Below are 16,740 nucleotides of genomic sequence, written 5' to 3' on the forward strand. Positions count from 1 at the left end.
GGCCGTCAGATTAGGTGGGGGCTGTCAGGTCAGGTGGCCGTCAGGTCAGGTGGGGGCCGCCAGGTCAGGTGGGGACCGCCGGGTCAGGTGAGAGCCGTCAGGTCAGGTGGGGGCCGCCGGCGCCAGGAGCACCCCCACTGGCTGGAAGGCCAGGCCTAGGTGGAGCCCTGGAGGCCTGACACTCTGGCACCGAGTCCCTTCAGTGGCTTGAAATGCCCGGCGCGGCCTCGGCCTTGTCCCCGCGCGGCCCAGGCTCTGGCGGGCGGCCCCTCGGGCTGGCAGAGGTCCTGCTGAGAAAGCCGCAGCGCCGGGGCCAGCGCGCCACAGGGACCGCCCGCCGGAGTGTGTGTGCAGGGACCCGCGACACAGTTGGCCAGCGGGCTCCGTGCGCGAGGGGGTCTCCCTCTGCCTGGCTGACACGGCCTTTCCCTCAGACTTAGAATGGTCGGGCGGCGAAGACGGGCTGGTGGTTACCAGTGTGGTCCCGGCGCGGGGTCAGTGGAGCAGGTGCCCCTTCAGCGCCCCCTGGTCTAGTCCTGCTTCCCGCCCCCTCCCCCCTCGCCGCCATTCAGCCCCGACGTAGCGTCCCAGGCACATTTGTAGTTTCTGTTTCCAGGTTGACTTCTCTATTATTTCATAGAAAACTGCTTATTTGGTTTCCTAGGATGATACACTCTTATTCCTTTTATTCTAAGTGTACTAAGAGTCAGTCTCTAGAAGCCCACGCCAGGCGTGCCTTCGAGGCTGCTGCGTGTTCTGGGCCCGCTGGACGAGGACGTGTGGCTCCGGGACACGGGCGGTGCGCTCGGGGCCGCGGCCGGGGTGTCCGCAGTGGCCTGCAGCTCGCGCGTGCGGCGGCTTCCTCCCCGGGGCCGGGTGGGCGGGGGTCTCTTCTTGGGCGTCCACTCAGCCACCCCGGGGCCTCCGAGTTAAACGAGCCTTCTTTCCAGTTCAGTTTGAAGGCTCTGAGCACCCCTCCGTCAAGGAGGATGCGGCCAGGCAGCACCGTCGCCAGAAGAGCTGGACCCAGAAGGCCCTGAGGCCGGCCGCCCCCGAGCACGGCGAGGGGGAGAAGGTGGACCCGGCGCTGCCGCTGGGGAGACAGCCGTGAGTGTGTCCTCGGGGCGGGGGGCGCCAGGGGGCCCGGGGGGGCGCTGGCCCATTTGCGGGGTTATTTTGCTCACAGATCCTGGGGGGGGCTTCTTAAGGACGCCCTGTCCTCAGAGCCTGCTGTGTTGGTGCAGAGTGGAAGGCGCACTGTGCCCCGGAGCCGGATCTCAATGTCGTTCTCCCGCAGAGACTGAAAACCTTTCAGGGGCGCTAGCTCCTCTCCTGTCTGATCGGTTCTGTGACCCAGGTTTACCCAGATCTGTGTCTCCTCTCTTCTGAGGGCGAAGCAGCGTCCAGTTCAGGCCACACTGCTCCCAGCAGAAGTGCATTAAACATAATATTTTACGGAGCGCCCGGGGGGCTCAGTTAAGCGTCCGGCTTCGGCTCAGGATCTCATGGTTCAAGAGCTGTGCTGACGGCTCGGACGGAACCTGGAGCTGCTTCAGATCCCGTGTCTGCCTCTCTCCCCGCCCCTCCCCTGCTCGCACTGTGTCTCTCTCTCTCTCAAGAATAAGTAACATTTAAAAAATTGTCTTAAATAACAATTGTACGGAGCGCGGCCGAGTCTGGATTTGTGCCCTGACGCGGGTGCCCCTTCCAGCTGGTTCCACGGCGCCATCGCCCGCGCTGAGGCCGAGAGCCGGCTGCAGCCCTGCCGGGAGGCCGCCTACCTGGTCCGGAGCATCGAGTCAGGGAGCGGCAGGTACTCCATCGCGCTCAAGTGAGTACCGAGGCCGTGAGCGCCCTGCTGCGGGAGCGGGGGAGGACTGATCACGTTTTCTCCTTGCGGGCTGGTGACTTGTCGGCATGACTTGAAGGTGGCACGCAGGGTGCATTGGCTTGGACAGCGGGGTGAGCGCTCGGGTCGGGACGCAGGGCTGGTGTCTCGGAGGACAGTGAGGGCCCCGTCCTGCCCCACGTCCGGCAGCTTCCGCCTCGCCTGAGCTGATGTGACGTAGCCCCCTCCCCCCGTGGGTCCAGGAGAAATAGCCCCGACAAGGACAACTTCCGGGGGACCGTTCAGCGGTTTTATTTCCTGGTGTTTGAGACTGTGACAGATCAGGTCCCTCGATGTCAACCTGCCAACTGCGGTTTTGGAACCAGCCTCTCGTGGGGAAGGAGGAGCCACTGGCTGTCCCCCCCCCCCCCCAGCTGTGACAGAGCGGTCACTCTGGCCCCTCTGGCCCCACAGGGCTCCTGCCATGGAGATCCTGGCGGCCATGCGGGCCCAGTGCTGCGGCATCATTGTCAGCGCAGCAGCACTTCCTTCCTGCGGAAGCGGAGCCCCTACAGCTGGAACAATCGGGCTGCAGGGAGAGGGCCGGGCGGGCGGAGGGCAGGCCGGCAGGCGCACAATGGCGGGAGCAGCACCGCCGTGTTCCTGCAGCCACACGGCTCAGTGGTGTTTTCAACCAGAGACTCTCCCCGTGTGGGGTGCGGGCTGGGAGGAAGGAGGGGACCTCCGTCCTTGTCTCCTGATGGGGCGGGCATTTCAACCCTCAGTGGCCTCCTGCTTGGGCTTAAGCACTAGTTTGGCACTTGGGGGATGGAGGAGGGGACTGGGCTTTTTCTTCTCTCTCTTTTTTTTTTTTTGTCTTTTTTGTCTTTTTTGTCCAGTCCCTGCAGACTTTGTGTATATTAAGGACAGACAACCTAAGGATGACCCACCTTTAGCCGAGACCTCGAAGCCTCCGAGAGCCCCTGGGGGCAGGACGGGCTTCTGTCGGCGCTGTGACAGTTCTGGGCACGAGTGGGAAGCTGTGTGTCCGCGTGGCTCCAGCCGGGACCGGCGGCGGCTGCCGACCCCCGCTCGCTCGCTCACCTCTCCTCCTCGGTTTGGTCCCGTTTCAGGACGAGTCAGGGGTGCGTCCACATCATAGTGGCCCAGACCCGAGATGGCAGGTACACGCTGGGCCAGACCAGCGCCGTCTTCGGCAGCGTCCCCGAAGTGGTGCACCACTACTCCAGCGAGAAGCTGCCCTTCAAGGGGGCCGAGCACATGACCCTACTGCACCCCGTGCACTGCAAGCCGCACTGAGGGCCGGCGGCCACGCCCCTCCTCCCCGCGGCCGCCTGAGCCCAGCCAGCAGCCCGGGGGGCGGCGGGACTGCACCCCGCACCCCGGGAATTGGTGGGAAGTGAGAGTCTCCACCCGGAAGTCAAAACCTGGGGTCCCAAATGCATTCCTGACACTTGGCCACTGGCCTGTTGCTTTTCTACAGTAAGAAATCATGATTCACCAGCTGCTTCCACTCCCTGGAGGAGGCGTTCTGTTTGGAGGGGGGGTGACTCTCAGGAAAGGTGAGTCAGGAGTCCAGGAATATTAAGGGTTTCCAGACAGGTGCCAGTTATCCCCTGGAGGACCTGGCCACTAAGCAAACAAAAACGCAGCTGGCATTTACAGGAGGCCATAAAAAATGACCGTGTGGACCCGGAGAGGGTGCGTTATGGACCCCTTTTTGAGAAAACGGATGAAGAGTGGAAAATAATCGATCAGTGGGTGGCTTGGAGGGGGCTCTGGAGTCGGTGAAGATTCACGACTCCGGCGAGGTGATGTTGGCACTCAGCCTTCGGAGAAAGTTCGTGTTTCCTCGGTCTCCGAGGGTGTTTGTATCCTTACTCGCAGAAGCATCAATGGGAAGGAAGATGCCCCTGACTGAAGTCAGTGACATCAGTTAAGCCTCGGCATTACTGTAATTCTGAATCCTGGAATAAAACGCACCACAGATCCGAACATTTGGAAAGCTGCGCGGCCATTGTTGCATTGGATGGGGACGCCGAATTTCCAGGACCTTTCTTTTCGTCTTTGGGCATCTCCGTTGCTCCCTAGTTCAGTTTGCTCTGTATTTTGGAAGGGAAGTTAGGTACCTGCGTACACACACACCCCTCCCTCCGTCCTCAGGGTGGGACCGCCCGCCCCGCCGCCACAGCGGGTCCTCGGCCCCGCAGAGCAGGCCGGCTCGCGTGTGCAGATATTTCTGAAAGACCGAGGTTTCCCTAACTACGACAGCTTAAAATATTAAATTAATATTCATAGTGTCCTCTCCGTGGTTTATTGGGAACTTACACTGACCGTTGACTTTACTGTGAAAAAAGAAATGTAAAAAACCACGAGAATGGCTTCCTGCGAGGAGACCCCGGCGGAGGGCCGGCGGCTGGACGCCCCTGGCCCCGGGTGTGTGGCGTGGGCCCCAGAGCCGGCCCGATGCACGCGCGCCGTCCTGGGAAAAGCTAACTTTTGCGGCTCCTTTTAAATGCACGAGAAACGCTGGTCCGGTTCATCTTGAGAAAAGCATTTCTTTCTGGTTATTAGTTACCATTCTATTACGATTTAGAGGTTAGTAAATCCTTGCTTCTTTACTCAGTTAAGGTTGTAGCCAACGGGCTGTGTGATCCTTGATTTAGGAAACTTGAGAGGAACTTTTTCTTACTGAATCTCCAGGATTTTATTAAGAGTCTCCGTTTTCTGAGCAGCGGCCGTGTTTTCAGCGTGGACTGGGCCGTGTGCGGCGTCTTCAGCACCAGACTTCTCTTTAAGTCTCGGCATCTACAGTTCCGTTTCCATTCAACAAATATTTATTATCTCCCATTTACAAATCATCTATTAAACGTATTTTTAGTTTGACATTCTAGAAGCGAAACCTTATTTTTACTTAAACTGATTCTACAAAATACAGCAGTTATCCTAATTTTAATAAAAGCCAAAAGCTTTGTGCAGTGGTTCGTTGTGCACTAAATGGTCCCCGCTGCCCCTACCCGGCAGCGCGACGCGGGACATGCTCAGGGGCTTGGCTCACGCGCTCAGTGCTGCGCCGTCTCCGCACAGGCGTGTCCCCTTCTGTGCTGGAGAGTGGGGACGCAGCCTGCGCCTTCAAGCCACGCAGGCGGTCACGACCAGAGGGAACGGAGGGAATCGGGGCCCCGCCGCGGAGGTCGGAGGCACCGCAGGCCCCGGACACAATCCGGCCTGCAGGTGTCGCCCGCGGCCTCCTGGGGTTGGGGGCGGCCCCTGGGCCAGCTGGTCTGAAGCCCGGCGACCAGGTCCGCCCTGGGCCGTGAGTGCTGGGTGTTTCGTCATTTTGTCTCGATACCACTCCCTTCCTGTCCTCCTCCTGCGTTCCCTCTGTCTCCCAAGGCAGTTTCTATTCCTTCTGAAAGTCCGAGCCAGCAGCCTGCTGCCTGGTGTGTGGCACCCCAGGCCCCGCCCGTCCGCGGCCCTTCTCCGTCACCGTCCTGTTTTAGAAATGCTCTGCCCAGGCCACCAGATGAATTTAGTCACTTCGCTTCAGGCCTTCGGGACATTTCTTTTCACTTGGCCACCACCGCTGTGCCTGTCAGGATGGATTTCCCCAGCGGGCTGGCAGTCCTTAAGTCAGTGGGAGTAAGGTGGTGGGGTGACGTCACTGTGCACGAGAAGGAAAGTGCTGACGTGCCAGCTTTACGGGGACAGAAGTGTCCTTTTAAGTTTTTCAAAGTACTTTCTCCAGTGTGTTAAAAGAGCCCTTATTCTCCGCCGAGCCCTCACTCGCTGGCCTCTGCAGCAGAGCACAGGTGGCAGGCCCCGGTGGGCGACTGGTCTGGATTCGTGAATCGGGTTAAATTACTTAACCGGCACACTCCGTTAGTGGCCGTCGTCAGTAACTCCCAGCACTTGACTCGGAAGAGTCTCTAGCTGCGTTCTGAGCAAGGACTGCCTCTGCTCTCCTAAATGTCCTGCTTAGTCCCAGGCCCGCGCCTCACTTTTCCTTCCGTTTAGGGGACAAGGGAGACTCGGGATCCCGGCTCCCTGCTCCGCCACGCGCACTGGTGGCGACACGTGCCTGCCTCACAGACTCTGGTCCCCGGTTGTCTTCTTTCCCATAAGCAGCCTTGTTTTGGCCTCCGGCCTCTGCGCCCTGACCCGAAGGCCGTGAGCGGAGACGGCGCGTGCCCGCCCCCTAGCGGAAGGAGAGCGAACTGCGCGGGCCGGCGAGCTGGGCCGCCGTTACCCTCTTGCGATGCGGCCTCTTCCGGGAATGGACGCTGCGGCCTGACACCTGCCCGGAGCAGGGCACGTCGATTAGAACCTGGGCTGTGCTGTAATGAAGATGCAGACGGGCATTTCACACGTCAGATTCTCGAGCACCTGGTTACCTTTTCGGGGGGGTTACCATTTTCACATAACTGATACATGCTTGTAGCTTTTGAAAACATTGTTGGATTGTATGTGACCCCAGTGCCCACTTTGCCCGAGAGGTTGTATGAAATTCCTGGACGCGTGTCAGCAGCCTTCCTGAAGGGTTATTCTAGACGCCACTGGACACAAACGCTGTTCCAAGAAATCCGCTGTCTTTGTTCCAGGATTAGTTTGCAGAATCCCTCCCTTTGAAAATGCCTCCTGTGGTGAGAGCAGTGGCCCGGGCGCCTGCGGTCATGCCGACCTGCCGCAGGAGACCACTGGGCTGCCCTGCGGACACGGGCACCTGTCTGCCTTCTGCCCGCACCTGGCTCCTCGGCGTCCCGTGCGTGGGCACCGCCGGCTGTGTCCTCACCCCTCACTCAGCTGCTGTCATTCGTGCAGGTGCCCCTGTCCACCGTGGGAGGCGATGCTTCAGTCTGCCGTGAAGCTTGAAATCTATACTTTTTTAAAACTTGTACCAGGAGATTCTGACACTTCACCATGCTGAGCACCACCCGTGGAAGGTGCTGTTTTAGTGCCAAGTACAGTCACTAAGGCTCTAGAAGAAGGCTGTCAGATTGAGTCCTTCAGGATCAATTTTTTTTGTTTACTTATTTTGAGAGAGAGTATGAATGGGGGAGGGGTAGAGAGAGAGGAGGAGAGAAGGGAGACACAGAGGATCCCAAGCAGACAGCACTGTCAGCAAAGAGCCCGATGCGGGGCTCGAACTCCCAAACCATATCATGACCTGAGCTGAAGTCGGACACTTAACTGACTGAGCCGCCCAGGCGCCCTTCAGGATCAAATGTTTAATTCCCGTTGTACATTCACACAGCCAGCCGCCCGGCCAACAGGTGCCTATTGTGTTTATGCATCCACGTGTAGCAGAAGAGGAAGTTGGTGTTGCGAAGTGCCCAAGCCCCGCCCCCGGCAAGCAGGGCCATGGTTTTCAGGACCCAGGTTGCACACGTGTGTGAGGCCCACGCCGCGGCTGCCAGGCCCTGGTGCTGTGAAGGCCCGCGGCGCGGACCCGCTGCTCACGGAAGGGCTTCTGTGCTGCCTTCTCCCGCTAACCCCGCGCAAGGCGCCCAGCCAGGTGGGGCCTGCTTCCGGGCCAGCGACCAGCACACCTGGAAGGTTCCGGCAGCTTGTCCTGGGGATCCCGGAGGAGGGCGCCGCCCCAGCCTGCTCACCACACCTGTGCCCTCCCGCGGAGTGAGGACCCCCCCCACATTGAAGAACACAACCCAGTGGGGTGAGGGGTGACCAGCCCGCCGCGTGGTGTTGGCCAACAAGTGGAAGACAAAGTTAAAAACAGACACACCAGCCCCCGTGCCCATGGACGGACGAGTGGCCAGAACGGAATGTTCCGCCTTGAAAGGAAGGGAGTGCGGCCCGTGCTTGGCTGGTGGGCCTGGAGGCGCGTGCGGACGGAGTCACCCCGGCGCAAGGAGACAAGTGCAGGGCCGCACGGACGCGACACCCCCAGATTCACAGAAAGTGAGGAGGACGCGGGCGCCAGGCCCGGGGACAGCGGGCAGCGGGGAGTTCTCGGACCCAACGGTCCTGCACGATGGAATGTCCCAGAAGTTGTTGACACAACGGTGAGCATATATCTAACACCACCGGAGTGCACGCTTAGAAAAGGTCCAACGGAAAAGTTTATTATGTGTCTTTTACCACAGGGGACAAAACCAAAACCGATGCCAGTCTATTAGACACCCCGAGACCAACGTGTTCTCTCCCCATCTGCGAGCCACGTGGGCCGGGCCGGGGACGCAGGATGCGGGTGGAGGAATGGTCTCCACCACCGGACAAGTCCGCGCTGGGTCTGGCGGGCCGGCTCCCAGGGCCTGTCCCTCCCCGCCTTGGGAGAGGCTCCACGGGGACCGGGGGGGGGGGGGGGGGGGGGGGGGGGGGGGTGTCTGAAGCCTGATGGTCAGCCTGCCGTCAGCTGTGGAGGGGCGGGGTCTGGGCGGGCGGGTCACCACTTCCAGGCCCCGCCCCCACGCTGCGCCTCACTCGGGATGGGTTACCGGGCCGTCTCGGTTCAGACTTAAGACGCTTCCTGCTTGGTATGTTTAATGAATCAGATCGCCTCCTGCTCTGTGGTCATAAACAGGACTCCCTGGTTGGATTAGCTGAGGGAGAACTGGGTCCCTTGTGCACACGAAAGCCGAAGCGTGTTCAGGGCGCCAGCCCGCGTGCGGCTGACAGCCGGGCATCACGGTTCCGTGAACGATGAAGACGGCTTTATATTCCCTTCGGACTGTTTTCAGTGGTTGTTTGCAAGTGGAACATCCCCCTAAAATCCTGGCATCTTTTAAAATGGAGAATGTCGGGGCTTTGGAAGGACTCGCGCCCCGCACCGCCCCGCCCGGTCGGGAACCTGCTTCCCACCCCCGCAGCCCCGCGCAGCTGGTCCGAGACACGGCGCGCAAGTGTTTAATGAGAAGCTTTGAGCTGTGAAAACGTACACGCTTGTGAAAAAAAGTTAAATGCATGTAAGAAAAAAGGAGCACGTCGACCCTTCGTGACTTCCTGAGGCTCCTAAAGTATCACCGAAGTGCTCAGCTGGCGCGTGTGCAGGGCGCCCCTGCCAAGCCTCGGTCCACCTGGAGCACCCGCCCGCACCCTGCACCCGCCCGCACCCCACACCCGGCACTGCGGCTCAGGACTCTCTCCTGGAAGGAGCCTCCGCCACCCGAGGGCACCACCACTTACCGCGTGCCCATTGTCCGGCAGCGAGAGAGGGCGTAGTAAGGTTTCCATTCTCGAGTGGAGCACGATGGGGGGGTGGGGGGCTCCGGGGAACCTCCTCCACGTGTGTGCCCAGGAAGCAGCTGCAGAAAAGGACTTGTGTGCGCACAGTTCGGGGTTGAGAGCCGGTGCGGACTGGGGGGAGCGCGTCCGTGGGTTTCCGGCCAGGGTCACCACCAGTGAGGACCTGGCTGTTGTCATCCCCCTACAGCTCACCTCTTGGGGTCCGGCGGCTTCAGGGACATGGCTCTGTGAGCGCCGACTCCCATGGGCGTCGCCCTGGCCTGCTCACCGGCCAGGCGCGACAGCCTCGTGTGGGGTGAGGGGGCCAGGTCTCCACCAGGAGTGGGGCCAGAAAGAGGGGGGCATCCAAACGGTCCCCGGGCTGAGGGCCCCGGCCTCGTGGCCAGGACAGAGACCGGGTCTCGGTGTCAGGCTGACCAGGTTTGTGGCCTCGTCCAGCCTCTTCCCACCCCGAGGCCTGGACCCCTGCCCCCCTGCCCCCTGGGCTGCAGCCAGCGGGCACGCGCCTGGGCACCAGCAGGCAGAAGGAGCACCGTGCGCAGAGGCACAGACCGTGGCCTGACAGTCTCCGGGCCACGAAGGGGCCTGGGCTCCCGGCACCAGTGGGGCCGCTGCCGCCCCTCCCTGCTGTGGGGACTGTGTTCCCAGGTAACCCCACACACGTGCGGAACCAGCCTCCAGCCTCGCGGCCTCAGGGACAGAGTCCCCCCCCCCCCCCGCCCCCGGCCCCCTGCTGGTCGCACACAGACACGGCTCTCAGGGGTCAGCCGTCTCCCCCCCAGACCCGCCCGAAGCGTGAAGCCCCCACGGCACCCGCCTCCACCTAGAAAGGAGCACGTTCCAGTTGCCCCGGGGCTCACGAGCAGCTTCCTGAGAGCCACCTGGAGGTGTGTTTGCCTTCTGCACCCACGTCAGACCCACCCCCGGGAGCCACTGTGACCTGTGCGCGCCTGGGTCCCCCTGTTCGGGTCTGGGCCCGAGCAGGTGGACACGGGGCCCCCGCCTGCCCCCAGCCCCTCCCTCCGCTCCTGCTGGGCACGGGCTCCAGAAAGTCACACGACACTGAACGTTTCAAAATCCCCGCATCCCAGCACAGGGACCTAAAGCCCCAAATAGAGTCCGAGCTTCTTCCTAGCGAATTCCACTCTGTGCAAACGCGGCCCCCCTGACTCAGCAGGCCGGCTGTGGGCACGGCTCTGTCCGAAGTTCCCTTAGGACGGCCGTAACGGAGCGCCACATGCATCTGCGGTACCAACGTTTCGTGATTTTACTGAAAAACTCTATTCATGTGCTGGGTTGTGGCCTGAAACTGCTGTCATGACACGGGGCTTGGGTGGGGTGTTCTGTTTGCCGAGTGACCACTGCAGAAGGCGGGGCTCCCGCAACGAAAGCGCTGCCCGGCTCCCGGGCGGAGGATGGCGCGGGGCTCCGGCCCTTGACTGTCTCGGCCGGTGCACAGGCCACACGGCCAGCCCGACGGGCCGCCCTGGCCCCGGCCGTGCTCGCCACCGCCAGGCCCCGTCTGAGAGCTGGGGGCCCGGGGGCGCCCCGCTGGCTCCCTCGGTAAGTGTGCAGCTCCTGATCTCGGGGTCCTGAGTTCTAGCCCCACGTGGGGTGTAGATTGCTTTAAAAACTTTTTTTTTTTTAATCAAAGAAAGCTCGAAGCCTTTGAAGAGCATGCAGTCCGCAGCTTCCTGCCTGGGCCGGGACTGCTCACAGACGCCGAGACAGGCCGGTGACTTGTGCCTGACAAACAGGGCAGGGCTTTCCTGAGCGGCAGTTCCAGTATCTGCGTGTCCTTGGCCTTCCATCCGAGACGCGCCCGCCGCTCGCCCGGGTCTCGAGGGAAAGAGCATCCCGACTGCGTCATCCCGACCGGCCTGGAGAGGGGTGCTCCCCGGCCCCGGCTCGCCGCCCAGCCCAGCCACCTGCGGACGCCTCCTTCCTCCGGCGCCTTCTGCCAGACCAGGGCCAACCTCAGAGGAGGCAGTGGCGCCCGGGAGGCGGGGGGCCGGGCAGGCGTGGCCCGTGGCCCCCACGGCCTCCCTCTGGGCGCTCCTCGGGCCTCGACTCGTAGCCTGAGCCGCTCGGTCTCTGGGCTCCCAGCCTGGCGCTGTTGACACACAGCAGCCGCATGATGGCTGCTGTGTCGGGAAGTGTGGGCTGGCAGTGGCCCTGGTTTTTCCCGCCAAAGACCCTTTTCAAGAGGGGACAGTGTCAGGCCGCTGTTGAGGCGGCCACGGCTGCCGCTGTGACACCGCTCACACCCCCCTCCCCCGTTCATAAACAGGCGCCTGATGAGTGACGGCCCACCCACTTCCTCCCCCCGCACGCCTGCCCTGGGCCGTGACGGTAAGCGCGGCGCAGGCACCCACACCCTTCCGGAAACCCCGGGATTCATTTTGGGAAACGTTTTTACAATAAAAGTCTTTTGAGAAATTGCTATTGTTTCTTGAACTTATCTGATTCTTTCTGGAGGTAACTCGGTCCTGATGCGGCTGGGGGGCTGGACCAGGGCCTCTGCTTGATCTCAAGCCCATGTTTCTCCAGTCCTGCCTCTAAGCAGCCCGGTGCCCAAGGCAAAACTACATCGCAAGCATATTTGTAGAAATTATTTATTTCAGGCATTTACATTTTCACTCTAAATGCAAAATAGCTGATAAAAAGAAAAAGTATTGAAAAACATCATACTGACCCTTTGCCCCAAATACAACAGCGTTTGGTATCTGCTTTCAGATAATTAGGTAAAAAATAGACACAAAAATTTAAAACTATTATTTCTCTCTCAATAAAAAAGCACACACTGGAAAGTTGAGGTATCGTGAGAACAGGTGTGTGACCCCAGCCCGACCCGGTTCCGGGAGCAGCGGAGCCCCGCACTGCTCCGTCCTGAAGCCCCGACGTCCGCAAACACCCAGCGTTCCCAGGTGATCGTTAAGGTTGTCATAGAAACTGGCACTGCCACCAGCCACACCGAGGGCCTTCGGGGGACGCTCGGGGCCCCCCGCTTCTCCGGATGAAGACAGCGGCCCCACACCTGCCAGCCTCTCCCCGCAGCGGGCCGGCCTTCAGCAGAAGGCAAGGCCTTCCTGAACATTCCGCACCGCCCCCGCCGGGGGCAGAGGTCCCGTGGGCCCAGGGCCCGGCCCCGCCGAGCAAGGAGCCCTCAGTCCCCGGACATTTCGACAGCTTTTCATTAATGCTACAAGAATCTCCGAGCACGTTAACCCAGACCCTGACCCAGCGGGCTTTCCGCCTTTCCCACCAGCAGGCGGGCCGCCCTTTCACATGTGACCGCGAGGCGGACCTCGGCAGGCGTGGGGCCAGAGACAGGGCCACGGAGGCGCAGAGGAGCCTTAGCGGGGGCGCCCGTGGGCACGGAGCGGGACCCACAACCCAGAGAAAAACACTCTTCCTTCATTCACACTAGCTTATAAAGGAAAAAAGGGGGAAAACCCTCTTCAATACCAAAAAAAAAAAAAAACCCGTTCCGTGACAGTAATAACGAAAGCGTGAACGCGGGCAGATCAGAGGCCGGCCTCCGAGGGCCTGGGCCTCCGCCCGGCCCACACGCCCTTCTCGCTCACGGCTCCGCAGTTCCCTGTCGCAGCAGTTCTGCTGCGCTCAGAGAAACGCTGTAGAAGAACAGCAGACGCCCGCCAAGCCTCTGTCGGCTTAGGACCCGGTGTCCAAAGCAGCAGGGACGGCGCGAACCCGGCGACGGCAAGAGACGCACGGCCGTGTCACCGCGGCGCCTGCCTGCTGCCGGTGGGGGGCTTCGAAGAGCGGAGCCTGCGTGAAAGTCTGCGGGTCGGGGAGTTTTCAGCCGAGGCTGATTGTGATCACAGCTTCATCGTGGGGCGGGCCTCGTGGGAGGGCACCTGCTGGGGAAACCATGAGCGCCCCCCCCTCGTCACAGCCCGGACGCTCAGCCACGGCCACAAGCTCAGCGGCGCCCAACCCTAGCTGAGCTGAACCAAATTCAAGGAACTGAAGAAGGCCCGCAGCAGCCGACTTCGTGATGAGCCACGGCCCTGAGGGGACAGCGTGCCCCCCAAGGCTGCCTGGAGGGGAACGGCTGCTTCCCCCAAGTTCAACAAGAGGCAGTGGACGTTTCAGGACAAAGAAAACGAGACAGAATGAAACCTGACTCCGCTTGAAAAGGAGAACTGTCTTTTCTCCTCCTTTTCCCCTCGACTCAGATTTGTGCTAAACACAGTCCTGGTCCCTCTCCCCAGGTGACGGGGCCCACTGCGGGGCGGACGTGGGCTCTCCGCCCTCTCTACATCAAACAGCAGTTCTCTGAATAAAAAAAAAATACATTCCTGCCGGTTCTTTTTGTCATTTCGTGTAAATACTATCTTCCCTTGTTCCTTGGGCTCAGCTGAAAACAAAGTAGGCGGAGCTGGGGCACAGCAAGTGCAGCCCCTCCCGCCGCGGAGAGGTCCCTGCGGCCAGCTCTTCTGGAGGGGACGGGGGGCGGGTCCCCTGGGGGGGCGGCAAGGAAGCCTGTCCCCACTACCAGCCCCCCTCTCTTCTCTCCTCCTCAAGTCCTGGGGCCCAAACAGGGCCCTGGAGCCAGGGCTCCGGCTCCGGTCCAGCCAGCGCCCAGCGTGACCACCCACAGTCCACAAATGCCAGTGAGGAGGTACAGGAAGTAAGCACGATTCCATTTCAGACCGCCAGGCCCTGAGATGCTCTTCGACCCGTCTGCTGTTCCCAGGCGTGGGGAAGGCAGCTGCCCGCGGCTCCCACCCTCAGACCTGAGGAGGCTGACCTGCAAAGGCACGTGGGATTTGAGCTGGGAGGCGGCAGGAGCCTGGCGACGGGGGGTCTCAGCTGGAGACCTGTCCCACCTGCGGCAGGAGGCAGCTCCAGGAGATGAGTGGGGGTGTGGATGGCCAGCGGGTGGGCACGCCAGGCCTGCACAGCGACCCTGAGTGTCCGCACAGTGGCCTGACACACCTGAGTGGACTCTGGCCCCTGTGAGGCACCGGAGAGAGGGTGCTCCCCAGACACAGACGCCTCTTCCTTCCGGACAGAGGCAGCAAACCCATCCAGGAAGCCACGCACCTCCCACTAGGCCGCCCTGAACCGCCAGCGCCAGGGAGGGGATGGGGAGGATCCGGGGTGGACCCAGGGCCGGGGGGGGGGGGGGGGGGGGGGGGGGGGGGGGGGGGGGGGGGGGGGGGGCGGGGGCGGGGCCAGCCCGGCCCCTGCCAGCTATCTGGGGAAGAAGTAGTCTCTGTTGCTGACGTCGTAAGGGCTCCGGGGACCAGTGGCCTCTGGCTGGCTGGGCCCCGACGTGTGGTCAGGCCCAAGGCTGCTGGGGGACGTTGGCGGAGAGATGAGGGGGACCAGCACCGGCCTGGGCTGGGGCCTCTCGGGGACCCGCTGCCCCTGCGCACGCGGCGGCTGGGCTCCAGCCTTGCCTTCCTTCAGGGCGTGCAGCTTCCAGGTCCTCTTGAACCTTCACAGAGACGAAAAGACAAAGCACACAGCTATTCAGTGGCCCCGTGAAGAACCCGAGAGAGAGAGAGAGAGAGAGAGAGAGAGAGAGAGAGAGAGAGAGAGAGAGAGACAGCAGCCGCTGGCTCTCCCCGGGTCAGGAGGCTGAGGCCCGGCTGCTCCGCCACAAGGACTCACACAACGCTCTGAAGAGCTGGGGGAGACGGGGGTTCAAACACTCCAAGGGACACGCGTGTACCATCGGTTCCTTTTAGAAATGGGGAAACCGAGGCACATGTGGCCACGAGTGTCCCTTTATAGCACTAAGCACGTTGCTGATTCTGTTCCGCAGGCCGCCCACCGGTACACCCCAGGGGTCCCAGATCCATCTACTTGGAAAAGACAGGAAGGAACACCTGCGGGGGGCAGGGGGGCAGGCTCCGGCCAGGGGTTAGCTGACGGCCGGCAGCCGCCATTCAGCAGGGGCAGGGCTGCCCCCTCCCTCCACAGCCCTGCTCCTCTGGGCCACTCCGGCCACGCTGGCGAGTCCACACAGACCCTGCCGTGGGCACCATCGGGCACAAGTGACTCATCTGACAGGAAAGTAGATGCCCAACAGGAAGGAGATAGCATCTCTGATCAGCGCCTCCCTCCCGCTGCTCCGCGCTGGGCCCACGGCCAGGGCCAGGGACCCAGAAAGTCACTCGCGGGCCAGAGTCTCAAAGGTGCGTCAGGGCCCTTCCTGAGGGGCCCCGCGGCCACGCCGCCGCCGCCCCCAGCCCCACCTGGCGGCAGCTGCGCCAGGAAGGGCTTGGAGGGAGGAGGGAAACCAACGTCAAAAACAACGTTTGGGGATTTTCCTTGCGTTTCTTTTTATATCAACAGGCTATTCCTGCTCTGGTGACGATAAATCATTGATAGTTGGCTCCAGTTTGCCCCTGGCTGCTAGCCTGCTATCCAAGGGAACAAACAATCCGAAGAACGTTCCCCAGGGCTCCGCCGCCGGGGCACCGGGCAGGGGACCCAGCAGGCCCCTCGGGGGGAATCACGGCCCTCAGGGAGAGGCGAGGGCGGGCGCTCCGCTCTGCATTTCGAAATATTCAGACCCTCTGACCCAGGAATTCCATTTCTGAGAAAATGCCCCAAGGAAAAAGCAGAGCTGTGGGAAAAGCGTTCTGCACAGGGACGTTCGACAGGCAGTGGCGGTAAAAGCCAACCCGGCTGAATGCCCAGCGAAGGCTGGCAGAGGGAGCCTGGGCACAGCCGCCCGCCGGCGCCCGGCGAGGTGAGGTGGACGCAGAAGTGGAATGACACGGAAAAGTGCTCCGGTCGTGACCGAGGCTGCACTTAGAAGGCAGGCCTCACGGCTGTGGGCACAGACTCGAGGAGCGCGGCGGCCAGCTCTGGGGGACGCAGGCCGCTTCTCCCTTCCCTGCGTCACCAGTTAGCAAACAAGCATCATACCTGTTTTAACGTCTCTATTGACAGTATTTAACCTACACGGAAGCAGCGTCTGACCTTTTTTCTCCAAAGCAGCTACGTGAATAGGTAACTAAGGCGAGCTTTTCTTCATTTGAAGTATTTTGAGCGAATGAGACGCCTTCTAAAAATCACTAGGCTCAAAGGGACTTCGGCAGTGGCCAGCCTGGGGGTGTCCGTGGCGGGCACTGCTCTGGCCTCGGGGTGTCCGTGGCGGGCACAGTTCTGGCCTGGGGGGTGTCTGACAGCCCAGGGGTTCCAGGGGGCGGGACACCTGGGGACGAACAGAGCTGAGCAGCTGGACTTCCCGCACCCCAGCCTTCGGTCTTTTAAACAAGTAACCGAGTGAGAAGTGGCACACAGGGCACCCACTCTGCAGCCACTTCCGCGCCCAAGGCCCCAGGAGCACCCTGGCCCCCACGTGGAGGTGGGGGGCAGGTGGTTCTGAATCACTAGGATGGGGGGTGCCCGGAGGGCTCTGCGCCGCCAGCTCGGAGCCCGGAGCTGCTTCAGATCCTGAGTCTCTCTCTGACCCTCCCCTGTGTGCCCTGTCTTTGTCTCTCAAAAATGATGATAAAAAAAATCTTTTAAAGAAAGAATTGGCTTGTTTGTGAATCAATGCGCCTGATATGAGAGACGGCGGGTCACCGGCGGGGAGTACAGGACGCGTGTCCTCAGCGGAGGCGCCGCGCCGCCAGCCGGCCCCGCTCCACGCAGTCAGCGGCCGCCCCGCCTGGCACAGGGGTCCGCGCGGCTGTCGG

The 16,740-nt window shown here is 61.7% G+C and overlaps 2 protein-coding genes across 4 annotated transcripts in view; one reads left to right on the plus strand and one right to left on the minus strand.

Moving 5' to 3' along the window:
• SHE (Src homology 2 domain containing E) overlaps window positions 1-4,827 on the plus strand; it is a gene marked incomplete at its 5' end in the record, with an annotated part of 18,843 nt that extends 14,016 nt beyond the window's left edge. Inside the window, 3 exons of the mRNA XM_029933472.1 lie at window positions 951-1,107; window positions 1,712-1,831; window positions 2,962-4,827. Coding sequence (XP_029789332.1) covers window positions 951-1,107; window positions 1,712-1,831; window positions 2,962-3,148 — 464 coding nt within the window. The remainder of the gene's footprint in view (window positions 1-950; window positions 1,108-1,711; window positions 1,832-2,961) is intronic.
• A 6,824-nt stretch (window positions 4,828-11,651) lies between these two features.
• The window catches only part of IL6R (interleukin 6 receptor), a 17,303-nt gene continuing 12,214 nt past the window's right edge, over window positions 11,652-16,740 (minus strand). The window contains exon 9 of one of the 3 annotated variants that reach the window (XM_029936070.1): window positions 11,652-13,829. In XM_029936070.1, the coding sequence (XP_029791930.1) occupies window positions 13,727-13,829 (103 nt within the window). In that variant the 3' untranslated portion in view covers window positions 11,652-13,726. Of the gene's footprint in view, window positions 13,830-14,209; window positions 14,523-16,740 lie in introns of those variants that run through there. The other 2 variants (XM_029936068.1, XM_029936069.1) reach the window with 2 other exon arrangements.

Source organism: Suricata suricatta, chromosome 3, assembly GCF_006229205.1.
Source record: "Suricata suricatta isolate VVHF042 chromosome 3, meerkat_22Aug2017_6uvM2_HiC, whole genome shotgun sequence".
Lineage (NCBI taxonomy): Eukaryota > Metazoa > Chordata > Mammalia > Carnivora > Herpestidae > Suricata > Suricata suricatta.